General features: G+C 38.4%; 1 protein-coding gene across 7 annotated transcripts in view; it reads right to left on the bottom strand.

The window, feature by feature from the left end:
• Nucleotides 1-27,026, bottom strand: part of LOC124869860 — a 39,642-nt gene extending 12,616 nt beyond the window's left edge. Inside the window, exons 1-7 of one of the 7 annotated variants that reach the window (XM_047368029.1) lie at nucleotides 26,918-27,005; nucleotides 9,260-9,404; nucleotides 8,983-9,150; nucleotides 6,745-7,040; nucleotides 6,390-6,656; nucleotides 2,317-2,412; nucleotides 1,493-1,545 (exon numbers count right to left, since the gene is read on the bottom strand). In XM_047368029.1, coding sequence (XP_047223985.1) covers nucleotides 1,493-1,545; nucleotides 2,317-2,412; nucleotides 6,390-6,495 — 255 coding nt within the window. In that variant the 5' untranslated portion in view covers nucleotides 6,496-6,656; nucleotides 6,745-7,040; nucleotides 8,983-9,150; nucleotides 9,260-9,404; nucleotides 26,918-27,005. Of the gene's footprint in view, nucleotides 1-621; nucleotides 1,074-1,492; nucleotides 1,546-2,316; nucleotides 2,413-6,389; nucleotides 6,657-6,744; nucleotides 7,041-8,982; nucleotides 9,151-9,259; nucleotides 10,127-15,357; nucleotides 17,451-17,807; nucleotides 17,852-21,147; nucleotides 21,415-21,502; nucleotides 21,800-26,640; nucleotides 26,809-26,917 lie in introns of those variants that run through there. The other 6 variants (XM_047368030.1, XR_007038675.1, XR_007038673.1 and 3 more) reach the window with 6 other exon arrangements.
• Between the last annotated feature and the right edge of the window lie 216 nt (nucleotides 27,027-27,242).

Below are 27,242 nucleotides of genomic sequence, written 5' to 3'. Positions count from 1 at the left end.
AAGCTACAATATTCATAGTCATGAAAATAAAGACAACTCTTTGAATGAGAAGGTGTATATATACACATATAAACAATGTGTATTTTCTTATGTTCTTTAAAAGCTGTGTGAGGATCTATATAAATTAAATCATGCTGTTTTGTTGTCATTGGCTGCTCACACTAATTAGTCTTATTATTCTTTCATTAACGTAAAATAGTTTACTGCAGAAGAAAACATTCCTATGAACCTCTTTTACATTTTTGTAACTGTGCAAAATCTATGTACACCACAGTGGTGGGGCTCTATGTATAAGACATATTTTCAGTTGTTTTGTAGGAGAGTGCGGTCTTATCACTGAGCTAAGATAATAAGCCCACAACTCAGAGAAATCTCTCATCAAACAGCCCTCACGGGGGGAACTCACTCATGCCAATGCCAAACGTCGGTTTCAATGGTGCAAGGAGCGCAAATCTTGGGCTGTGGACAATATGAAACATGTATTGTTCTCTGATGAGTCCACCTTTACGGTTTTCCCCACATCCGGGAGAGTTACGGTGTGGAGAAGCTCCAAAGCATCGTATGTCTTGCAGTAAAATAACACTATGAGAGAATTTAAAGATATGGGAGACTAACACAACATCAATTGTTAAAAAACTTTCTGCAAAGTTTATTTTTACATAAACATTTTACATACGGTACATCATTGCACTTTTATAAGAAGCATTAATTCCTTACTATGGATCAAGGACAACATGCAAAATCTCTTTAAAAGCAAAAATACTGACTTTTATTGGACATAATAAATCCACTTGTTCGTCATGGAAGCTTCTCAAGGCTGAAAAGTGGCAAATTTAAAAGGATTGCAAGAGTTAACAAATTAAAACGTAATATACATGTCTGATTGAACAGCCATTATTTAAATTTCCAAAGGTCCAACATTCACTACAAACAGCTTAAATATGTTAAATGAGAAATAAAGCAATTTCAGTTTTTGCAAAAGCATCATGTTTGTCTTTTTGAGATGGTGGATGAAACTGCATCTAGAAGCTTTGCTCCATTTGTTGGAAGGTCTTTGAATCTCTCTGATGGACCTGGTGTGATGTCATGAAAGAGGTTTAAACATATGTCAGTATTCATATCCGCTCTACCTGGCATGTTGTGAAAATCCAGTTTGCAATTGTTAGAACTCAAACAACATATGTGAAAAATATAAGTTTGTACCAAGACTTTAGAACAAAAGAATGAACCATGATGAGAATAAAGCAGAAACCTGATGACCAGACAGGGTGGAAAGCTGCTGATGTTGCATTAGGAAAAGATGGAGTGGGACAGACTGCAAAACCTAATGAGTTTTTGTACTAATTTTCTAAATGGGAGATTAGGGGCCTTGGTTGTTTCTTTCCAATGATTTTATTTATTTATTTATTTTATTTTGCTTGCAAAATCTTTGCTGATTAGTTTAATTTGTAAATTGTCCAGCTTATCTTTAGAGAAAGAACTTGCTGCTCACCTGTGGAGGAGGAACCTCATACACCGTTTCCAATAGTTTGCTTTTCTTTTTACCTAGAAAACAAACAAAAAAATATTGGTTGTTTATCTTGAGCTGGTTTAACTATTCACTTGTCTTAACAGTGCAGGATTTTCCTTCTTGTGTTGATGCTTCTCAAACAAATGAAATGTTTTAGCAACACTCAGGAACGGGGAGCATAGCATTTATTAAAATCACAATGACTCCTGATGGTTTCAGTAAATTATTTAGATGATGAGCAAATAAAAACCCTCAGTTTTTAAACAATAAGTTCTTTGATAGCTAGCATAAGTAAATACAGAGAATGCATTTTAGAACAATAAATTAGCAATTTGAAAAGCAGCAGAAAGAATTATGAAATTATCTCCAAGTTTGACCGTGCATCACTTTGTAAACAATAAAAAAGCAGCTCCTCCTTGACCTCCACAGAATATAAAAGAAAGTTGACCTCGACATTTTAATGTTCTGCAGATTCAGAAAACTCTTCAGGTAAAATTTTCAGAGATTTTTAAATGACAAATAAACAATAAACATGAAATAGTTTTATTCCCATTTTCTTTTTTATCCTTATTTTCTGTCAACTTACAGTGTTCCAGATATTTTAAAGGCAAGTGAAACAAGATCTTTCTTAGTCCAACAATTAAATTGAAATATGGCATACATGTCTGTTTTTTTTTAGAATCTGTAAATAATACAAGTTCTCCATAAGATAATATTACAAAAGAAAAAGTAGGATTTTTCTTTCAGTTGTAAACAAGAATTAAGGGAAATTCCTGTTACAAATAAATAAAAACACTAAGACTTACATGTTAATATACTGACAGTTAAAGTACCAACCACAACCAGTAATGCCACCAAGGTTATCCTTACAATGCTGACAATTGCAGTGGTTCTGTTGTGAGCTGTAAAGACAAATGTTCACATGACATTAAATTAGACATAATGGCTGAAATTTGACTGGAAATAGAAGAGTGTCAATACATAAATATTATTTAGTAACATATTATTACAACTATTTTTAATTAATTCTATGAATAACTTCATTCCCTACAGAATATTAATGAATTTTCTGAAATCTTAACCTGTGAAAATCAGTTTTAGCATCTAATCTATAACAGAAATTATTTTTTTCCATCTTATATGCAAACTGGAATTTTTCGCAGTGGGTATTATTCATGCCTGAAAGTGTCAAAACTTTGCCACCAATACTGACGTTAATCAATTTTTATTTTTTATGCAAAAAAACTAAAAATGGAAAAAATGTGATATTTTTCTAAATTGGAAATCCTTACCGAGAGTAAAGTGCGTCAAATTCCTTGTTTGTGTGCACAAACTTGGCAATAAAGCTTATTCTGATTCTCATCAGGATTACCTCCTTCTATCAACAGGTTTGGATTTTATAACGAAATCAAGTATTTCTGTCAGAAACAGAAAAAAGTCTGTAACCACTGAACGACTTCACTGACTGGAATTCAGTTTTTATTAGTAGATCAATGTTTTACATCATGTTTAAAGAGACTGCATGTATGTCAGTGTTTATATACGTTGGATGTGTTTTAACCTTTAAAGAATTATTAGAAAAGGGACACCACTATTCTATCTACATCACAAAGTATTGCTTTATAGATAATATTTAATGCCAGATGATTGATTTTCACCTAAACCAATTTTTTTACATACCTGAGAGTAATGTTGCAGTGAAAAATTAAGACATTCTTTTTTATGGTTAATAATAATGATATTTAAATGTTAGTGATCTAGTTATACAGATAAAATCAGTTTCTTCTGTGAGTTCAGGAGCTTTCTGTGGATGCGGAAAAGCTCCTTTTCTTCCACCTCTGTACCTGAACATATTTCCTATCAGTAGATAATGCACAGAAACAGAATTTCCTACAAGTAAAACAGGGCTGTTTTTTAATATTTCAGCATAGCTTGTTAGTATTTTCTCCCATATTTACTTCACTTTATACTATATTTCCATTCTCAGGAAAACCACATGAAAGTTGTTCATAGCAGGAGCAAATTAGTTTCCTTTAAAAACTTCAAATAAGTCAATTTTTATTTTTGTTTGATGAGCCTTCATTATTTAAAGGTTTGCTCTGTTAAATATTAAAATTGTCAATACTTTAAACTAAATGTAACATTCCTCTTTTCAATAAATCTTAACTGGTTTATCACAGTAAGATTCGATGTCTTCTACATCCATTTCCAAGCTTATTAGGTTGCTATGGTTATAAATGATAAAGGTTTGATGCACGAATATAACAAGGGAGGAGTCCTTCAAGTCTGTTTGTTTCAGTAAATTACATGTTTGGTTGTAACACTCACAAACTGTGCTAATTAGAGAATCCGCTGTTTTACACGTCGAAGTGAGGTTACAGAAGCTCGAGTCACTGGGAGTTACTGTTAGCTTCACCACATGTCGATTAGCTCCTGGGCAAGGCACTTCCCCCCGATTTACCACCTAGTCTGTGTATGGTTTTAGACCACAATAATTTATTAATATGGTGTAGGGTCTCCTTTTGCGGCCAATACAGCGTCAATTCGTCTTGGGAATGACATATACAAGTCCTGCACAGTGGTCAGAGGGATTTTAAGCCATTCTTCTTGCAGGATAGTGGCCAGGTCACTACGTGATACTGGTGGAGGAAAACGTTTCCTGACCCGCTCCTCCAAAACACCCCAAAGTGGCTCAATAATATTTAGATGTGGTGACTGTGCAGGCCATGGGAGATGTTCAACTTCACTTTCATGTTCATCAAACCAATCTTTCACCAGTCTTGCTGTGTGTATTGGTGCATTGTCATCCTGATACACGGCACCGCCTTCAGGATACAATGTTTGAACCATTGGATGCACATGGTCCTCAAGAATGGTTCGGTAGTCCTTGGCAGTGACGCGCCCATCTAGCACAAATATTGGGCCAAGGGAATGCCATGATACGGCAGCCCAAACCATCACTGATCCACCCCCATGCTTCACTCTGGGCATGCAACAGTCTGGGTGGTACGCTTCTTTGGGGCTTCTCCACACCGTAACTCTCTAGGATGTGGGGAAACCAGTAAAGGTGGACTCATCAGAGAACAATACATGTTTCACATTGTCCACAGCCCAAGATTTGCGCTTCTTGCACCATTGAAACCGACGTTTGGCATTGGCATGAGTGAGTTCCCCCCGTGAGGGCTGCTTGATGAGAGATTTCTCTGAGATCTGTGCTTATTATCTTAGCTCAGTGATAAGACTGCACTCTCCTACAAAACAACTGAAAATATGTCTTATATTCTAGGTTCTTCAAAGTAGCCACCTTTTGCTTAGATTACTGCTCCGTACACTCTTGGCATTCTGTTGATGAGTTTCAAGAGGTCGTCACCTGAAATGGTTTTCCAACAGTCTTGAAGGAGTTCCCAGAGATGCTTAGCACTTGTTGGCCCTTTTGCCTTCACTCTGCGGTCCAGCTCACCCCAAACCATCTCGATTGGGTTCAGGTCCGGTGACTGTGGAGGCCAGGTCATCTGGCACAGCACCCCATCACTCTCCTTCTTGGTCAAATAGCCCTTACACAGCCTGGAGGTGTGTTTGGGATCATTGTCCTGTTGAAAAATAAATGATGGTCCAACTAAACGCAAACTGGATGGAATAGCATGCCGCTGCAAGATGCTGTGGTAGCCATGCTGGTTCAGTATGCCTTCAATTTTGAATAAATCCCCAAACAGTGTCACCAGCAAAGCACCCCCACACCATCACACCTCCTTCTCCATGCTTCACGGTGGGAACCAGGCATGTAGACTCCATCCGTTCACCTCTTCTGCGCCGCACAAAGACACGGTGGTTGGAACCAAAGATCTCAAACTTGGACTCATCAGACCAAAGCACAGATTTCCACTGGTCTAATGTCCATTCCTTGTGTTCTTTAGCCCAAACAAGTCTCTTCTGCTTGTTGCCTGTCCTCAGCAGTGGTTTCCTGGCAGCTATTTTACCATGAAGGCCTGATTCACACAGTCTCCTCTTAACAGTTGTTCTAGAGATGTGTCTGCTGCTAGAACTCTGTGTGGCATTGACCTGTTCTCTAATCTGAGCTGCTGTTAACCTGCGATTTCTGAGGCTGATGACTCGGATGAACTTATCGTCCGCAGCAGAGGTGACTCTTGGTCTTCCTTTCCTGGGGCGGTCCTCATGTGAGTCAGTTTCTTTGTAGCGCTTGATGGTTTTTGCGACTGCACTTGGGGACACTTTCAAAGTTTTCCCAATTGTTTGGACTGACTGACCTTCATTTCTTAAAGTAATGATGGCCACTCGTTTTTCTTTACTTAGCTGCTTTTTCTTGCCATAATAAACATTCTAACAGTCTATTCAGTAGGACTATCAGCTGTGTACTGTATCCACCTCCTGCACAACACAACTGATAGTCCCAACCCCATTTATAAGGCTTGAAATTCCACTTATTAAATCTGAAGTGAAAACCATTTCAGGTGACTACCTCTTGAAGCTCATCAACAGAATACCAAGAGTGTGCGGAGCAGTAATCAAAGCAAAAGGTGGCTACTTTGAATAACCTAGAATATAAGACATATTTTCAGTTGTTTCACACTTTTTTGTTCAGTATATAATTCCACATGTGTTAATTCATAGTTTTGATGCCTTCAGTGTGAAGCTACAATATTCATAGTCATGAAAATAAAGAAAACTCTTTGAATGAGAAGGTGTGTCCAAACTTTTGGTCTGTACTGTATATATATAATCTCTCCAGATTAAGGTTAGGGTAAGTGTTAGCATTAGCCACTCATAATAATGCTGAATTATTTTAGGTTTTAATGTAAAATATCTAAAGATGTAAAATATCTAAGTTAAAAAGTACCAGAATATTTTCCTTAAATCTTACCTGTTTCTTTCTCACAGAAACAATCAACAGCCTCTGCATCCTGTTCCCAGCTCACATGGTTGCTATGGTTACAGATGATGGAGCTTTCATCTACGTAGACTAACATGGAGGAGTTCTTCAAGTCTGTTTGCTTTAGTAAATGGCAGGTTTGGTTGGCACAGTGAAAAGTTCCACTAATTAGAGAATCTACTGTTCTACACGTCGCGGTGAAGTTACACCAGTAGGGGTCATTTGGGGTCACTGTTAGTTTCACAGCAGACACACGGTCTGAGAAAGAGAAGGTGTGATTGATTTTAAAACTATAAAAACATTTAGCAATCATTTCAAAACAGGAAACAAACAAGAAGAAACTTACCTTGGACTCTGACTGTGTATTCAGCTACAGTGATGTCTTCCTCTCCACTTGCTACTGCCTTATAGTCTCCACTGTCACTGTGTTGCACATTTCTTAATAGCAAAGAGTAGTTTTGTGCAAAAACTCAGCTCTATCTTTATACATTTTGTGGAATATAGTGTTACTGGAAGATTTGAATTTTAAAATGCTATGAGTGGTATTAAATTTCCAAATAAAATCATCTTTGGCGCCAACTGCAGATTGGTTTACATCCAGCCGCAGGTCCGATCCAGGCGCCACATATCTAAGGTCAGAACCTGAAAGAACACAATTCAGTTATATTTTTATAATGAAAGAAAACCGTCTTCCTGTATAAAACATTTTAAGGCTGCGCAGAAAGCTGTGGTCAGCACCAAACCCTACCCTGGTTCTCATAACCAATTAACATGTCTGCCATTTTAAGAAAGGAAGCAACAATAAATTAATTGAAGCTTAAAATGGTTTGAAAATGCCTCACAGGGGCGACTTAGATCTTGTCTTATTAAGTAAATTCATATATATATATATATATATATATATATATATATATATATATATATATATATTTGCCACATTCCTTCCTTATATTTATACTGCCATGCTTTTACTTGTTTTCCTGTGTTTTTATTGGGAGCCTAGCAACAAAATCTTGCTAAAATGTACATTGTGAATGTGCAGTTGAATGATAAAAGTCTAAAGACTAAACTTTTTATCTGTGTTCAATATTTAGTCATATTTTGCAATATTTTTAATATATTAGTACAGAACAAAAAAAGATAGTAATACTTTTATTTATAAAGTAGAGTTTTGTATCCTACTGAAACAAAACTAAGATTCAGTTGATATGAAATGAGAAGTTTAAGTTTTATTATTTTTTAGGGAAAGTTGATTTACTGCTGAACAACCTATTTTTGATTTGAGACAAATTGCAATGTTCATTGTTGCAAATCTACGTCTTTTAAAATGTATTTATTTTTTACTTCCTATTATTTTTTGTGCTTGCTGGGGCAGAACTGGTGCGTGTTGTCATCCTGTTTGGGATTTAATGTTGTTGTTTAATTTTTGTTTACTTGCTTTATTTAGTTAGAAATGTGCTTTTAAGTGTTTATTGTTTTATGGGAATTTATTCTTTTTTAATTTATAGACCCATGTAAAAATACTAAAGCATCTTAAAAAATTAAGTTTCAGACAAAATATTATATAGGACCAGGTTTTAAAAATTTTATTTTTAATACAGAAATGTTGACCTATTGAGAAGTATACCAACCAAATGGATTCTATATGCGCTCAATACTTGGTTGGGGCTCTTTTTGTGGGATTAACTCCATCAGTGCGACATAGAGGTGATCGTCTTGTGGTTCTGCTGAGGTGTACTGGCAGCCCAGGTTGCTTTGATAGCAGCCTTTGGGTCATCTGCATCATTAGTTCTGGTGTCTCATCTTTCTCTTGACAATAGTGGGTTCAAGTCAGGCATGTTTGCAGGCCAATCAAGCACAGTATGGGACAGTTGTCTGTCCAGGATACGTCTGTGTGTGGTAGCTCCTAAAGGTCATTCTCCAGCTGCAGTCCACGCCTTGCTAATCTTCACCAAACCCTTTAATAAGCTTTGCTTTACAATTCTCTGATGGCTGCAGTTAACCCTGTTGCTTTTTTATTTTAAGACCACAGCTTTGTCTTCTATAATACTTTACATTAATTTGTATGGATACAGCCCCCTATGGACAGCTACCTTCATTAGCAATGACCTTTTGTGGCTTGCTGTTCTTTGTGGAGGGTGTAAGGGACTGTCTGTTGGACAGATATCAGATCAGCTGTCTTCCCCATGATTGTTTAGGCAACAACAAAACATTTCTGCATTATAGATAGTTTTTGTACTGGTCTTCTGGAATAATCACACTTTCTTAAAAATGTGCACTCAATCCAGAGTGTAGGTAGAGCAGCAGTGCAAACCACTTTATTATCATATAATCTTCGCATTTACCATTTAAACCTCCTATCTTTTTTAGGAGCTGATGTGTTTAATTATCAGTTCTTAAACAGATAATCCTGCTTTTCATTTTATGTTGACAAAAAATTATGATAGCTTCCTGTTTCGAAACCTTAGCATCAGTTACTGAGTTGTTTCACTGAGGTCATACTATAAATTTATGTCTCTGCAACACAACCAAGTGTTAGGTGATGCAATTAGACCTTGTTTATAAGAGATAATGTACATTTTACCTTCGACTGAACCCAGCAGAGACACGACAAGCAGGAGAATGACTGCAGCCATGGCTTTGTGTAGCGATCCCTCAGAACCAAAAACACAAGGAGAGCTTCGACGGGAGCAGTAGTCACATTTACTTCATCCGAAACCAAGTTGGAATGTACCAAAATACACCGTGAAAACTAAACATAAAAATAAAATACATCTGCTTAGGTGCTTTTGTTTGACACAAAACATAGATACATTACATAAGTGCAGACTTCACAAAGTAATACAACTTTAAACATGTACCTCGCTCCGCTGTCCAAGGGATGCAAAATGTTTATGCTGGTAAAGTCCGTGTTGTGCCGCTATGAAGCCTTGAGGTGTTTTCTGACGAACGTGCCCTACTAGTTCAGAGTCACAAAGATGAAGCACATCCTCCTCTTCCTCTAGTCTGCAGGATAATTCAGCCTCAAGTACTGACTGACAGGAGACTAGCAAAACTTTTTTACCTTCTTCCTTTCCGTTTTTTTTTTAAAGTCACAGCTCGTTACGAACTAGGCTACAGCATCCTCTGCTGGACATTACTGGTAACAACATAGAATCAGCTTATAAACATAGAATGGGCATTTCCACTTCGTATCGCTGTTCAAATGAGGAAACATGACTTTATTTCCTGCTCTTCTTGAACACAGAAACGTGTCAAAGTGAGAAATAACCCACCAGATGACAGCTTTTCACCCTATGTAGGCTGAGTCAAGCCACCCCCTGGAGGAAGTACTTTTCAGCTGTTTGTAAACGGGATCTAAATCTTTTTCTTTCTTTTTTACCTGAGTGAGAATGTCCGAGCTACCGCACACTGTTGGCGGTCAGACGTCTCGGAGCTCTTCCGGTCCTTGGTCCCCAGAAGCGATCACCGACTCTATCTAACTCTGACTCTTAAAGGAACGACTCTCAACCAGTTTCTAACTTTCAGCTCCTTTAATCTAAATTAGGCAGAGGAATGATGACAGAGATCAGCGCTGAGGCTCTCGTCTCGGACCGTCGGCGTCTGTGAAAGTTTGACGAAAGAGCCTCAAAAGAAGATCACATATGTTTTATATCTGGCACTCCAATGCCATGGATGTGCCCTCCCTCAGTGATTATCAGTAGACTGTCCCAATACTCACTCTACACCCTACGCCCCTCTATGAAGGGTGTACTTTGTACAAGTGCATGTAGGGGTTGAAGTGCGCAGGTTACCAGCGTGCAAAATAGGATAATTGGGACAGTAGGGGTTACGTCATCAACTTGCACCTCTGCACCGTAACTGCAACATCAAAAAGGGCGGGAACCAGCGCTGTTTTCACAGTCTTGCTGCTAAAAAAACTATTTAAAACTGCAACAAGCAATTGTTTTGAGGAGAAGAAAGTGCAGGGAGCGAAGGAGGCTTATACACCAGACTCTTGCCGCACCAGTGTTTGTTTGAAAGGTAACTTCGGTGTTATGGCCTACTGACTGCCCAGACTCACTCTGAACCCAGTGGTTTCTTACAATGTTGAACCTGGAAAACCAGTAAAAAAATATTTGTTGGCTTGCTGTCTAAAGTTTACGCAGTTCTTATTATTCTGATTTGATGGCTGGTTACGTTGACGGTTGTGATTGGTTTTTGCTCAGAACGTCATCTGCAGCAGTGAATTGTGGGTAATATACTTCGGCGAAGTCCGCTTCAATGCGGGCTTCGCCGAAAGGCGGATGTGGGGCACAAAGGGGGCGGGGCTAAGGACCACTCTGGAGAATTGGGACACATTACGCACTCGAACCCATCAACGGGAACGCGCAATTCAGGGACACAAGGGTGGAAGTGCGGGTATTGGGACAGGGCCTTAGGGTATGTCCCAATTCAGGGGTTGGATCCTTCGAAGGCCGTATTTGTAGGCCGATTACGTCACAGCGCGGCGACGAAGGCTGTCCCAATTCACGAATCCTTCCGAGACTCCTTCGAATGCAACCGACAAATATGTCCCAGTTCCAGCCCCTGTATTGGGACATACCCATCGCTTAACTTCAAACGTGCTCCGACATGTTCAGAGTTTGCGTCGCCAGCCTTCCCGGCGGTGAGGCTAGACCGTCCCAATTCGCAGCTGCTCACTTCTGGCCTCCATGGTTTTAGCGGTCGACGAAGGACCCGGCCCACGTAGACCGGGTCTATGTGTCACCATTGTGGTGTCTATCTGGTATGTTGTGTAGTAGCGGGTGTCCATCCTTAATCTAAGTGTGCTGTGGCATCCTAATAAAACCAGTTAAACCGGCTGCTCCATTATCAAACCCAGTGCCCCAGCCTCAGGTCGTTCATGACAGCCCTTGGGCCATTTATCCTTGTAATATGTGTCGATGAGCATTCTTATCCTATTCTAACAAAAGGGAAACATTAGAACTTATGGTTTATATCACTATGGTATAAATGGGAAAAACAGCTATGAGCATAATAATAAAGGTTATTCCTAACAAGAAGAAGCCTAAAAGATTTATGGCTAATGCTGTAATGCTCCACTTAATATTTATAAAAGCATTTTATTAGAAACTGCTTTGGGATTACCGTATTTTCCGCACTATAAGGCGCACTTAAAAACCATTAATTTTCTCAAAAAATGACAGTGCGCCTTGTAATCCGGAGCGCCTTATATATGGATCAATTGGTTAATTGGTTGATCCATACTGGTTGTACACGGCGCTCTGTCAAAATGTTTCAGTACGACTGGTAAACTACAAAGCCGCACCGCTTGCAGCATTACGGCTACCGTAGTCAGGGGCGTCGCCGAAGTAATAGCGGTAAACACCTGTACTGTGCTTACTCCTAGTCCAACACCACTTGTGTGTGTATAACAACCCCAAAATGGCACCTTTCAAGAGACACGCTTACGATGCTGAGTTCAAACTCAAGGCTGTCAGCTACGCAGTCGAACATGGGAATAGAGCAGCAGCGAGAGAATTCAACAGTTAACGCTACTATATTGTGAATGTACTAACGTTTGATTTAGTGCATCAAACTGTTTCTTTTACGTGTTTACTGAATCAGGGAAAAGTTCCCTTTCACGTTTTAACTAACGTTTGATTTCAACTTCAACTTCATAGACTCCAATGCATTCCTAACGTGCGGTTGGCTCTATTCAATATAATTCTATGTAGAGGAGACCTTACCATGAGAGTGAATGGAGTTATCAGAACGCTGGTTTGTAGTGTATTAATAAAGTTTGACTGACTGACTTATCTGACTGTTTTGTTGACATTCTCTTTAGCACAGCTCCATCTAGTGGATGCATAACGCAACCCCAGTCAAACGTTTGACTGCAGTAGCTTCTATTCTATGCGCCTTATAATCCGGTGCGCCCTATATATGAAAAAAGTTCTAAAATAGGTCATTCATTGAAGGTGCGCCTTATAATCCAGTGCGCCTTATAGTGCGGAAAATACGGTATTTCAAATGCAAAAGACACAGAGATAGAAACGAAAGAGACAAAAACAGAGGCAAGAAAGAGAGAGCGGGATCTTATTCTTTCGGTCATGATCCATATCTCATGACCATAGGTGAAGGTTTTAACGTAGACTGACCGGTATATCGAGAGCTTTGCTTTTTGCCTCAGCTCTTTGTTTACCACAACAGCTGCACCTTCATTACTGCAGATAAACCTCCAGTCCATCTGTCCATCTCCCTCTCCATCCTTCCATCACTCTAGTCAAGAACCATGGCCTCTGTTGGAGCCATCCATTTTGGTTGCACATTTTGACACACGCAGCTCAACAGACGTCGCAGCTCTGACGTCACTGGAAACCGGCTGACATGCAGAGTTTCGTGGCCATTTCCCGCCTGTCTCACAGGACAGCGCAACGGAGCTGCATATCTGGAGAGACAAAAGCTCGCAGGCGAACTATTGCTCCATAAGGCCATTCCTGGAAGAGCTTGACAGCTGGAAATCTGTCTGAGACGAGAAGATCAGAGGATTTATTCACCGATCAAAGACCACGCCACACCCAGCGCAGGTGGAAACCCACAGAGGTTCTATGTCCAAGGAGATGAGTTTTCCTCCTTGTGTAATGCAGTCGACTAACGGTTCATCTTTTCCCTTCCTGGACGGATGAGAAATTACTGTTTTTTTCTCTAATTTGATCACGGACGCATGGTCCCCCTCCCCTCCTTTTTCTTCAGACCTGATCCATCCTCAACCGGTGGAGAGCAGAAATCAACTTCAAGTAATTTCGTTCTTTTCATATTAAACTAGATAGATGCATTTAGAGGTCTGGGCAGGATGAGGCAGTTAAGGTGATGTAGGATCACCAGTAGTTAATCTCAGGTATTAACTTGTTGCATGCAATACTGATTGAATTATGTTATGCTGAGCTGTGTTTTGATTTTGATTTGATTTTGGTAAGCGCTGCTGAATTGTGTGTGGTTAATGTTTGTCTGGCTGATCCCAAATCAGCCAGGAGTTAGAAGTTGGATTTTTAAAAGTTTTCCATTCAAAGCAACTGCGGTCTGGGCCTCGTCCGACCACTCTTTGATCCAGTTTTATTGCTGGAGATTTTCCACTGAGTTCCTGCCTCAGAGTTTTATGATCCTTTGTCAAGATTTGGGGCGATCAGCTGGTTGTGGCTAAAGGGGCGTGGCCCCACCGTTTTATCAGCTGATCGCTGCTATCGAGACATCAACACCAGGAGGATTTCTTTCCATTTAACCCAAATTACACATTTTGTCCATAAAACTGCTGGTTTGATCTTCATAGACACTAAATGCGCATATATGTTTTTCTTTTATTATTATTGTTAGGTAGTCATTTTTTATTCCCTTTGTGTAGAACGGTGCTTGTTAGTTAGGGGAAGGTTTTTGGACCAGAATAATGGTATATCAGGATTATTTAGCTTCAATAAATCTTCATATATATAATTAAGAGAAGCCTTTGTATTTATTTCGTGCAAGAGTGATTTATCTGTCAAAACAAGGTCGAAGTTCCCCCACCTTCGGTGAAGTGGTTGAATAAACAGTGACAGTTGGTGGTTTTGGTTAATAATTTGTAATTATTAAAGAGCTTTGAGCCCATAATCACAACACCAGAGGATATCTCTGATTTCTATTCGTAAGTAATTATTTTTGGTTAAGAAATACATTTTTTTCAAATTATGATTTTGAATTATAATTCTTGATGAATATTAATTAATCAATAATCATTATCCTTACACCTCAGACTTAGTGGAGTGGTGGCCTAGTGGCTAGTGACCAGGGCAGTTACATCCCAGAGAGGCCACAAATGGTTCGAATCTCACAGCCTGCCACTCTTGGACTCTGAGCAAGACCCTTAGCCGCTGAATGCTCCCTGGGGGCCGCACAATGGAAGCCCACTGCTCCCTAATGGATGGGTTAAATGCAGAGGACAATTTCGTTGGAATGTACAACTGCAATGACAAAAATAAATGTTATTCTATTCTTAGAGGAGCTGACTCTCAGAATAACCAAGCATCTTACACAGCTGTATATCTATACACATGTCCAGACAAATGTGCAAACATGCAAACACACCATTTATTACTCTAAATTCACCTCAGTGACTTATTTCCCCTATTGTCACTTAACTATATGCACAAATATAAGATGATCTAAACCATCCCTTGAAATGATTTTTGAAGGTGTTAAACGTTGGACATTCCTCGACAGTAATTGGTGAACTGTTTCAAACATTACCACCTAAAACAGACAGAATGTTTCTAGAATTGCTTGTCCCAGTGACTCTGGTGATTGTACCCAGAGAAATTTGTGTTGCCTATTAATGTTTTCACCCTACGCAGTGAACCAGATTGCCTATTTTATAGGCTAAGACGTTATCAAAACTTGAGAAGCTATTCTTGTCAAGAATAGGGACAGGATTGAGAGTTCTTGTCAAAAACCTTCAATGCACTCTTAGATTGTAACATTATGGCCTTGAGAGTAGATGCACATGTGATCAACCAACTGGTAATACAATATTTTATATGGGAGGGGAAAAAAATTAATACAGAAATAACTTAGCTGCATTATCTGATAAGCTTTTCTGATATACTAGTATTCTTTTAAATGTCTCTCTTAAAAAATAGTAAAAAACACATCTATCTGTGGAAATTCAAATGTGTGTGTCAAGATTTTGTCCTCTCTTTGTTTTACTATCTATTAGGTTTAGCTTTCCCTGTTCGTTAAACACAATAAAACTAAGAACTCCCACCATTTATGAGTTATAAACAAATAAACCATCAGCATGTTGTTTGATCCATTCATTCAGTTTGATAAAAACGTCGGACAAAGGATAGAGACACATGCTTTGAAGGATACATTGGGATAATTTGTTGAGCACTGCAGCTTCACTGGTGCTGAACTTGGAGGAATAATTTGACGGAGGCAGTGGTCCTCTTTAGCCTCTGTGGCATATTTATTTAGTTTCATTAACAGTGGACATCTCTCTTGAATTACATCTCAACAGAAGAAAAATAACGTGACAACACGTGTGTCCCTGACCTCTTTAACTTACGCCTCACAGCGGTGACAATTAGGTACTACACCTCACTTGGTAATAATACACTTCATACACCTTGGCATGAGCACACAAATTGAATCTCCTAACATAATTATTTTATTTTTTTAGTGGTTTAAAACTACTACATCAATCAAAGAACCTGCAGAACATTTTTCTCCTTAATGTGCTGCAGTCCTCAGAGGGAAACATTGGAATTGAAGTCAGACATCAGCTTCATGTAACAGTGGTGTGATAATTTGTACATTTAAGTTATTTGTGAGATCGTTTATTTTAGCTTGCAGTAAGCATGTAACTGGTTAATTCACAATGTTAGTTAGCTAATGCCATGTTTTGTATATTTCAGTTTTATGATGGTCAAAGATAAGGCAATGGTCAGAGGCCATTCTTGAATAAATCAGCAAAAAGAAAGAGAAGTCTGTTTATTGGAGCATCGTTATCTTGCGGTCTAGCTGGTGAAAATTAGAGCTCGGGGTTAGGACAGAAAATTTACCAGTATGGATTAAATAAACAAAATATTAAAATACTTTTTCAAGAAGGCTTGTGAATTGTTTTTTTCAAACTTTGTTTTACATCGATCATGAAAACAAAAAAACATTCAGAAAAATGAAAAATATCCAGCATGATAAAAAAAAAAATAATAATACAATGAAATTACAAATGAAAATATCAAAATAAAACCACACACAGAAAACTGCATGATTAATTTGGGAGATTCTGCAATAAACCAAGTTGACTCTTCTTCAGTTGAAAACATGAAGCCTGTGAATCTGCTGGTCATGCTCTTGTTGTCAGGATGGAAGCATGGACCTAAAATACTCACAATCAACCAGGCTGGGGTATCGTTCTGTCTCACTAAGGGTTTTCCACCATACCACACACCGGTCCTGTCTCTGTATATTTTAGTCTTTCATCAAAAGCTCTTGAATCCACCGGTGATTTCTTCTGATCATGCTGTTGCCACCTCAGTTCATGCCAATCTAAGTCTCAACATAAGTAGTTTTAAAAGTCTGTCTTTCTTCTCTCTATGAAAGATCAATCTTCGGTCGTTTTCTGATGACCATTTTAATACTATTATCGCATCTGCAGTTGCTGATTTTTTGTTTGACTCTTGAGAAAAACAAATTGGTCTGCTCATGTCATGGTTTTGTTGAGAACCCAAAGGCAGTGAGGCAGGCAGACAAAGTGGCAGCAGATGGTGTGTTTTAATATACAAAACAGGCACAGAACAAACTGGAGTGGAGAACTGAGCCTGACTCCCTTTGGGTTTGTATCTGAGTCACTTTCATGTTGGTTCTGTTTTGTGTTTGTGCTGTTGTCTGGTTTCTGTGCTTCTGTGTGTCAGTTTAGATTCCCTCAGTTGTCTCTGTCCTCAGACCTTTCTAAACTGTTCTCACTCTGGTACTGAGCCTCCCATCTGTTTCTTCTTCTGGTCTGTTTGACCTCTTGTGGTGATGCATGCAACTGCATCAAGGACAGGATGCAGAAGATCAGTAACTGAGCGTGAGAAAAAGCTTTGACATAATTAGATTTTTACCACTACTACAGCAGACTTGTATGCAGGGTAAATTCTGCATACTTCAGCAGTTCAACTAATTTCATGCAAATATTCAGATAATAAACCTCCGGTATTCCCGTGAAATACACATGAACAATTTAGTTCAGTTAGAAAATAGCTTTGTAATTACATACACTGTACATGTGAATATAAAATAAAACAGAATTGAATTGTCCATTTTAGATCTTTACAATTAATTTGTCTTTCTTTGTCATCCATTGGCTGCAGCAGGTTGGGAGTTGGACTTGGTGGCTCTGTTCACTTGTGCATAAATTGTTTCAGGCTGGGTGGGCTGGTTGGTACTGGTGTCATTACGCTGCTCATCAGGATTACCAAAGTGCACCATAGCATAAGTCGATGTTATAGCAGCATCTGTAGGACTTTCATACAGATTGTGGTTTGGCTTATCCTAGAAATAAAATTTAAAGAGGAAAAAAAATGTCATTGTTACATTCTGTGAGAGCAGACATGTCAGAGGAAAACTAAATGTTTATATGAATGTATTATGATAGAAAAACAGTAAAAAAAAAAAAAGTGAGAAGCAGGTGATTTTAGATGGTTTATTTAATAGACCTAAACCTTTTTTTTTTTTTATGGTGCATTTGCTGTAAACTGTTTGTGTAGAAAAAAGGTTGTTTGTTGTCTTAAACTGAAATTCACTTTGTTCTCAAGAGATAGTTCCGACTTTCACACTTTTCTAATTGTCTGATAAGTTTGACAAGCAAACAGGGAGAGTTTTTCTTTTAATGAAGAACATACTGCTTACCTCAGAAATGCCATGCCCTGTATTTGATCTCCTCTTTCTTTTACCTGCAGGTCAGTCAAAGAATAAAGGTTGTTTGGCTTGAAGTGATTAAACTCTTATTTTCTTTTAAACTCAAGTCTGACAGCACTTTAAAAAACTAATTCATTTAAAGGCCAAATTATAGATAACAGCAAAATTTATTTGCTTTGTTTGGTGCTTTTTTGTTATTGTCTTGTTGCAGAATGGATTATTTTGCATTTTTTTACAAATACAGGAAGCATAGTAAAAATTCAATATTTGAAAGCGAATTACACTCATAATGTCAAAATTTTGAAACTTAGAAAAATCACAACTGGCCTTTAAATTGTTTTTCAAAGCATTTAAGTAATTTTAAAACAGATCTCTGAAAAACCGGCTTTGGTGATACGCCCCACTAAAACAGAAATAGACTACCATACATGGATGATGTTGAACAACTTGGACCTACAGAACACCACTATCTGCTGCAGTAAAAAGAAAACAGGGCATCTTGACAAGAGAGACCTCGCTAACAAGAATATGTTTAATAACTGCATGGCAGTTTGTTTCCAACACAAAGGTCTGGAATGAGTGTTCCTACTTTCCTTTTCTATGCAGGAAACATGGGTTACATGTTTAGTAATGTTTTCCTAAAGGATAATGGAAATAAACGGAATATCGGCTTTAAGGAAAGGAGCAGCCCAACCTACAGCAGAAGGACAAGAGCACAACAAAGTTCACGCTACAGCAGAGACTGATAGGTCTACCATAGGTAGACAGTCAAGACAACCACAGAAGAAGAAAAAGTTTCTCATGCAAGAAAACATGTGGCTCCACCTTGTTTTCTATGAGTGGGGAAGAGCAACAGACACCTGTGTGAGTTTGCACATCAATTAAAAAGGTGATCTATCTTCCCTGTTCACAGTAAACCACCCAGTGGAAGAGATCATGTTGAGGTGAAGTGACTTTTATTTGCAAATCAAACTGTGGCGAGTTGGATTAAACCAACCCATATGCATACACAGCAAATAATCCAACATTGTTCTCAAGTCTGCCAGAATTATATGTTTTTGAATTTCAGTAATCGTCTCAAGCAGTCACTCTCTGGCGTGGTGAAAATACAGGCAGACTGGGCTCACGACTGAGTGTTTTTAAATCTCTGCCTAGGGTGCCAGTCTATTAGGTGTCTAAGCTGCTGCTCTCACATAACGTTTTTCTTGACTTCCTTCTCCTTACTGGAAACATTACATTAATGATCGTCATTATGAAGTTACATTCAAGCTGAAGGATTTACTGTAACTTCTGTATTCTTTATTCATTCCTGTTAGAGATCAATGTTCCATCCATATTATCTATGCACTGCAGCAACTTTTGCTTTTGTTCCTGGAGGATTTTTCCACTTTTCCACTTTATACAGTTAATGCATGAAAATAAATCTAACTGTAATGAGCTAAGCTAAATGAAAACTTGTAAAAGGAATAAAGTAAAATAAGATATATAGTGACCTTTTATGATGTTTTGATAGATTTAATAGTATGTTATTGTCATATTACGGGGGTGTTAAGCAAAACCAACGTGCAAGCAGGAGCATCAAAGCCGCATGGTGAGTTTGGTGACTGAACAGGTGACTTACAGGAGACGTAGGAACATGGAGTGTGAGCGCAGTTACTAACATGGAGCAGGTAGACCACACATGGCATGACAAACAGTCATGGACAGACTGAGCATGAAAAACATAAAGATCCAATGACAAGCAAAACCAGAAGCAGGGAGGAGAAATAACCAATGAACTAGAGGGGCTAATGCTTTAATCTATTTAAACAGATTATTGTGTCTTAATCTTTTTTTTACTTACTCTGTCTTGTAAATCAGTTTTAACTTTAAACCTCTGCATTGCCCACAGGCCAAAATCCTTTATAGCTTTTATATCCTCACCTGGCAATCATAAAAAGACTAGCAGGCTAATAGCCTTAGAAATTAAAGTAAATACACAAATGTACATTTAAGCATGTACATACCTTAAACACTTTTTAACAAACTAACCTGGTTTTTAAACTAAATATGCTTTGCTGAAGAAAAGAAAAACTCATCCCTTTTTGCAGTCAAAGTGATTTTGATCTATTTCAATTGTTATTAAGCATTATGTGTTAATAAATCAATTAAGGCACAAACACACATTCTGACACTTAATGCCAAATATTATTCATACCTCTGTCAGATTTTGGTTTAAAACTATTTATATTCAACCAGACAGTTTGTTTCTGATGTTTCTGGTTATGAGACAGAAATCTCTAACAAGATCAAAAATAATAATCAGTTAAAAATAAATGACCTATTTTTCTTTACATTTTATGAGAAACACCATGTCAAAAAGAAATTATTCGCTTTGTCAATAATCAATGGAGCAATTTTTATTGACATTACAGCAATAAAACTCTTCTTCAGACCAACGTTTTGCATGTTTCCACTGGTATTCTGATGATTTATCTTTGGCGATGAGCCCCAAGTCTTTGAGGTTGGAAGGCCTCCTTGCCATTACCCTAATTAACCACTCCAAAAGATTAATGTAGCTTCCAGTCAAAACAAGACATCTTGGTCAAATTCAAAGATTAGTTTAAACCTAAATCTGACAGGGGATGAATCATTGTGTGTTTAACTGCAGGTTCATGGTGTTCTATATTCACTTAACGACTAAACTGAACATAACGGGTTTGGAAATACAATGTACAACATACTTCTTAGAGTCAACAAATTCATTATAAGTGGAAAATTAAGAGATACTTACATTTGTACAGCATAAAGATACATCCCACTAAAACAGCTACCACTGCAGCTGATATCCCAGCTTTGACGGCTGTGTTGGGGACTGTAGAAAGATTTTTTTTAAAAACATTTTAGAGATACTTTAGTCAAGTTTACTTTCTGTTTTACAACCTTGGTGCAAACAGGATTTAAAATTCTGAAATGTCTGACAGCCCAGATTAAAAATAGCTGCTAAAGTTAGAGAAAAATGCTCAGTGTAGCTCAGTGTAGAAGTGCTTTAAATGATCAGTGTGACTAATATCATAAACATAAGGACTATTTAAAATACGGACTGTAAAACAAAAAAAATCCTGATTATCTATTGAATATACCCACAAAGATAATGTATACAGGTCAGTAGTCACATTGCTTAAAGCTGTGGTGTGAAATAACATACTATTAATATGCAGGTTAAGGTTAGGGAAACTGTTAGTGTTAGCCACACATAGTTATGCTGAATTACTTGAGGTTTTTATGTAAAATATCTAACTGCCCAACACTTTCAGTTAAAAAGTACTAGACTATTTTCTTTAAATCTTACCAGTTTTTTTCTCACAGAGAAATTCAACAGCCTCTGCATCCTGTTCCCAGCTCACATGGTTGCTATGGTTACAGATGATGGAGCCTTCATCTACGTAGACTAACATGGAGGAGTTCTTCAAGTCTGTTTGCTTCAGTAAATGGCAGGTTTGGTTGACACAGTGAAAAGTTCCACTAATTAGAGAATCCACCGTTCTACACGTCGCGGTGAAGTTACAGAAGCTGGGGTCATTTGGGGTCACTGTTAGTTTCACTGCAGACACTCGGTCTGAGAAAGAGAAGGTGTGATTGATTTTAAAACTATAAAAACATTTAGCAATCATTTCAAAACAGGAAACAAACAAGAAGAAACTTACCTTGGACTCTGACTGTGTATTCAGCTACAGTGATGTATTCCTCTCCACTTGCTACTGCCTTATAGTCTCCACTGTCACTGTGTTGCACATTTCTTAATAGCAAAGAGTAGTTTTGTGCAAAAAACTCAGCTCTATCTTTATACGTTTTGTAGAATTTAGGGTTACTGGAAGATTCGAATCTTACAATGTTAAGAGTGATATTAAATTTCCAAATTAAATCATCGTTGGCGCCAACTGCAAATTGGTTTACATCCAGCCGCAGGTCCGATCCAGGCGCCACATATCTAAGGTCAGAACCTGAAAAAAAACTAATTTAGTTATATTTTGATGATGAAATAAATAATATATTCATGGTCAGTCTATGGAATATCCTGAAATTAATTTTAACAAGGAGGAAACTTGTCTCCTTGGAAATAAAACCTGTGGGTTTCACATGCGCTTGGGTTGCGTCTAACAGTCTTTGATCAGATTTGAATCTTCTGATCTTCTTGTATCAGACAGATTTCCAGCTTTCAACCTCTTCCGGGAATGGCCAGTGTAGAGGAAAAGTTTGTTTCCTCTGCTTTTTATAAGTTCTGATGACGTCAGAGCTTTGATGCCTGTTGAGCTGTGACGTCAGTTGCTTTGACAAATGCTGAGATGCGCAGTAGACTCGTTTACCTGACCAAAATGGCAGGTGTGACCCCAACACTTATTACTTTTTGTTATTCTGCTGTCTTTCAGAGATATTAATATAAAGGTCTGACCCCAGTGTCAGAGTGTGACATTTTTTGGACTTTGTTTGTGACTTTGTTGTTTACTCTTTGCTTAGTTGTTTCACTTAGAATAGTTTCTTTATGTCTGTCATTATTATAGTTCTGTATCTCCCTTGGATTCTCTGTGTTTATTTATGTTAAGCATTTTGTTCCCTCTCCTAGTTTAGTCCCTTAGGTTTAGTTCTAGTTAGGTCAGCTTTAGTTACTGTTTACATCTTTGTTTGTCCTCATTTCATCTGCTTTATTCTCAGCTTGTTCTATCAGTGTTGGGTTAGGTTTGTTTACTTTTCTAGTCTGGGTTTCTTTATGGTTTCCTTGTTTTGTCCTTAGGTCTTAGGTGGTGGTTACCTCTAACTTCTCACTTTCCTTTTTAATTCGTGTTTATTCTTGATTCAATATTTTATTTATCTTGGTCTATAGTTTTCGTTCAGGTCTGTTTCACTGTTTTGTTAATTAGTCCTTTTCCTCATGTCTCAGTTTTATTAGGTTCACCTGTTCCCTCTGCCTTCCTGCCTCTTTGTCTCACCTGTTCTTAGTTCCTTTGATTACCGTATTTTCCGCACTATAAGGCGCACTTAAAAACCATTAATTTTCTCAAAAAATGACAGTGCGCCTTGTAATCCGGAGCGCCTTATATATGGATCAATTGGTTAATTGGTTGATCCATACTGGTTGTACACGGCGCTCTGTCAAAATGTTTCAGTACGACTGGTAAACTACAAAGCCGCACCGCTTGCAGCATTACGGCTACCGTAGTCAGGGGTGTCGCCGAAGTAATAGCGGTAAACACCTGTACTGTGCTTACTCCTAGTCCAACACCACTTGTGTGTGTATAACAACCCCAAAATGGCACCTTTCAAGAGACACGCTTACGATGCTGAGTTCAAACTCAAGGCTGTCAGCTACGCAGTCGAACATGGGAATAGAGCAGCAGCGAGAGAATTCAACAGTTAACGCTACTATATTGTGAATGTACTAACGTTTGATTTAGTGCATCAAACTGTTTCTTTTACGTGTTTACTGAATCAGGGAAAAGTTCCCTTTCACGTTTTAACTAACGTTTGATTTCAACTTCAACTTCATAGACTCCAATGCATTCCTAACGTGAGGTTGGCTCTATTCAATAGAATTCTATGTACAGGTCCTTCTCAAAATATTAGCATATTGTGATAAAGTTCATTATTTTCCATAATGTCATGATGAAAATTTAACATTCATATATTTTAGATTCATTGCACACTAACTGAAATATTTCAGGTCTTTTATTGTCTTAATACGGATGATTGTGGCATACAGCTCATGAAAACCCAAAATTCCTATCTCACAAAATTAGCATATCATTAAAAGTGTCTCTAAACGAGCTATGAACCTAATCATCTGAATCAACGAGTTAACTCTAAACACCTGCAAAAGATTCCTGAGGCCTTTAAAACTCCCAGCCTGGTTCATCACTCAAAACCCCAATCATGGGTAAGACTGCCGACCTGACTGCTGTCCAGAAGGCCACTATTGACACCCTCAAGCAAGAGGGTAACACACAGAAAGAAATTTCTGAACGAATAGGCTGTTCCCAGAGTGCTGTATCAAGGCACCTCAGTGGGAAGTCTGTGGGAAGGAAAAAGTGTGGCAGAAAACGCTGCACAACGTGAAGAGGTGACCGGACCCTGAGGAAGATTGTGGAGAAGGGCCGATTCCAGACCTTGGGGGACCTGCGGAAGCAGTGGACTGAGTCTGGAGTAGAAACATCCAGAGCCACCGTGCACAGGTGTGTGCAGGAAATGGGCTACAGGTGCCGCATTCCCCAGTTCAAGCCACTTTTGAACCAGAAACAGCGGCAGAAGCGCCAGACCTGGGCTACAGAGAAGCAGCACTGGACTGTTGCTCAGTGGTCCAAAGTACTTTTTTCGGATGAAAGCAAATTCTGCATGTCATTCAGAAATCAAGGTACCAGAGTCTGGAGGAAGACTGGGGAGAAGGAAATGCCAAAATGCCAGAAGTCCAGTGTCAAGTACCCACAGTCAGTGATGGTCTGGGGTGCCGTGTCAGCTGCTGGTGTTGGTCCACTGTGTTTTATCAAGGGCAGGGTCAATGCAGCTAGCTATCAGGAGATTTTGGAGCACTTCATGCTTCCATCTGCTGAAAACCTTTATAGAGATGAAGATTTCATTTTTCAGCACGACCTGGCACCTGCTCACAGTGCCAAAACCACTGGTAAATGGTTTACTGACCATGGTATCACTGTGCTCAATTGGCCTGCCAACTCTCCTGACCTGAACCCCATAGAGAATCTGTGGGATATTGTGAAGAGAACGTTGAGAGACTCAAGACCCAACACTCTGGATGAGCTAAAGGCCGCTATCGAAGCATCCTGGGCCTCCATAAGACCTCAGCAGTGCCACAGGCTGATTGCCTCCATGCCACGCCGCATTGAAGCAGTCATTTCTGCAAAAGGATTCCCGACCAAGTATTGAGTGCATAACTGTACATAATTATTTGAAGGTTGACGTTTTTTGTATTAAAAACACTTTTCTTTTATTGGTCGGATGAAATATGCTAATTTTGTGAGATAGGAATTTTGGGTTTTCATGAGCTGTATGCCAAAATCATCCGTATTAAGACAATAAAAGACCTGAAATATTTCAGTTAATGTGCAATGAATCTAAAATATATGAATATTAAATTTTCATCATTACATTATAGAAAATAATGAACTTTATCACAATATGCTAATATTTTGAGAAGGACCTGTATTTATACTGCCATGCTTTTACTTGTTTTCCTGTGTTTTTATTGGGAGCCTAGCAACAAAATCTTGCTAAAATGTACATTGTGAATGTGCAGTTGAATGATAAAAGTCTAAAGACTAAACTTTTTATCTGTGTTCAATATTTAGTCATATTTTGCAATATTTTTAATATATTAGTACAGAACAAAAAAAGATAGTAATACTTTTATTTATAAAGTAGAGTTTTGTATCCTACTGAAACAAAACTAAGATTCAGTTGATATGAAATGAGAAGTTTAAGTTTTATTATTTTTTAGGGAAAGTTGATTTACTGCTGAACAACCTATTTTTGATTTGAGACAAATTGCAATGTTCATTGTTGCAAATCTACGTCTTTTAAAATGTATTTATTTTTTACATCCTATTATTTTTTGTGCTTGCTGGGGCAGAACTGGTGCGTGTTGTCATCCTGTTTGGGATTTAATGTTGTTGTTTAATTTTTGTTTACTTGCTTTATTTAGTTAGAAATGTGCTTTTAAGTGTTTATTGTTTTATGGGAATTTATTCTTTTTTAATTTATAGACCCATGTAAAAACACTAAAGCATCTTAAAAAATTAAGTTTCAGACAAAATATTATATAGGACCAGGTTTTAAAAATTGTATTTTTAATACAGAAATGTTGACCTATTGAGAAGTATACCAACCAAATGGATTCTATATGCGCTCAATACTTGGTTGGGGCTCTTTTTGTGGGATTAACTCCATCAGTGCGACATAGAGGTGATCGTCTTGTGGTTCTGCTGAGGTGTACTGGCAGCCCAGGTTGCTTTGATAGCAGCCTTTGGGTCATCTGCATCATTAGTTCTGGTGTCTCATCTTCCTCTTGACAATAGTGGGTTCAAGTCAGGCATGTTTGCAGGCCAATCAAGCACAGTATGGGACAGTTGTCTGTCCAGGATACGTCTGTGTGTGGTAGCTCCTAAAGCTCATTCTCCAGCTGCAGTCCACGCCTTGCTAATCTTCACCAAACCCTTTAATAAGCTTTGCTTTACAATTCTCTGATGGCTGCAGTTAACCCTGTTGCTTTTTTATTTTAAGACCACAGCTTTGTCTTCTATAATACTTTACATTAATTTGCATGGATACAGCCCCTAATGGACAGCTACCTTCATTAGCAATGACCTTTTGTGGCTTGCTGTTCTTTGTGGAGGGTGTAAGGGACTGTCTGTTGGACAGATATCAGATCAGCTGTCTTCCCCATGATTGTTTAGGCAACAACAAAACATTTCTGCATTATAGATAGTTTTTGTACTGGTCTTCTGGAATAATCACACTTTCTTAAAAATGTGCACTCAATCCAGAGTGTAGGTAGAGCAGCAGTGCAAACCACTTTATTATCATATAATCTTCGCATTTACCATTTAAACCTCCTATCTTTTTTAGGAGCTGATGTGTTTAATTATCAGTTCTTAAACAGATAATCCTGCTTTTCATTTTATGTTGACAAAAAATTATGATAGCTTCCTGTTTCGAAACCTTAGCATCAGTTACTGAGTTGTTTCACTGAGGTCATACTATAAATTTATGTCTCTGCAACACAACCAAGTGTTAGGTGATGCAATTAGACCTTGTTTATAAGAGATAATGTACATTTTACCTTCGACTGAACCCAGCAGAGAGACGACAAGCAGGAGAATGACTGCAGCCATGGCTTTGTGTAGCGATCCCTCAGAACCAAAAACACAAGGAGAGCTTCGACGGGAGCAGTAGTCACATTTACTTCATCCGAAACCAAGTTGGAATGTACCAAAATACACCGTGAAAACTAAACATAAAAATAAAATACATCTGCTTAGGTGCTTTTGTTTGACACAAAACATAGATACATTACATAAGTGCAGACTTCACAAAGTAATACAACTTTAAACATGTACCTCGCTCCGCTGTCCAAGGGATGCAAAATGTTTATGCTGGTAAAGTCCGTGTTGTGCCGCTATGAAGCCTTGAGGTGTTTTCTGACGAACGTGCCCTACTAGTTCCTCCTTCGAATGCAACCGACAAATATGTCCCAGTTCCAGCCCCTGTATTGGGACATACCCATCGCTTAACTTCAAACGTGCTCCGACATGTTCAGAGTTTGCGTCGCCAGCCTTCCCGGCGGTGAGGCTAGACCGTCCCAATTCGCAGCTGCTCACTTCTGGCCTCCATGGTTTTAGCGGTCGACGAAGGACCCGGCCCACGTAGACCGGGTCTATGTGT

Source organism: Girardinichthys multiradiatus, chromosome 6 (assembly GCF_021462225.1).
Source record: "Girardinichthys multiradiatus isolate DD_20200921_A chromosome 6, DD_fGirMul_XY1, whole genome shotgun sequence".
In the NCBI taxonomy this organism is placed as follows: Eukaryota; Metazoa; Chordata; class Actinopteri; order Cyprinodontiformes; family Goodeidae; genus Girardinichthys; species Girardinichthys multiradiatus.
Note: the sequence above shows the minus strand (reverse complement) of the source record. Positions and strands in the feature narration are given on the sequence as shown.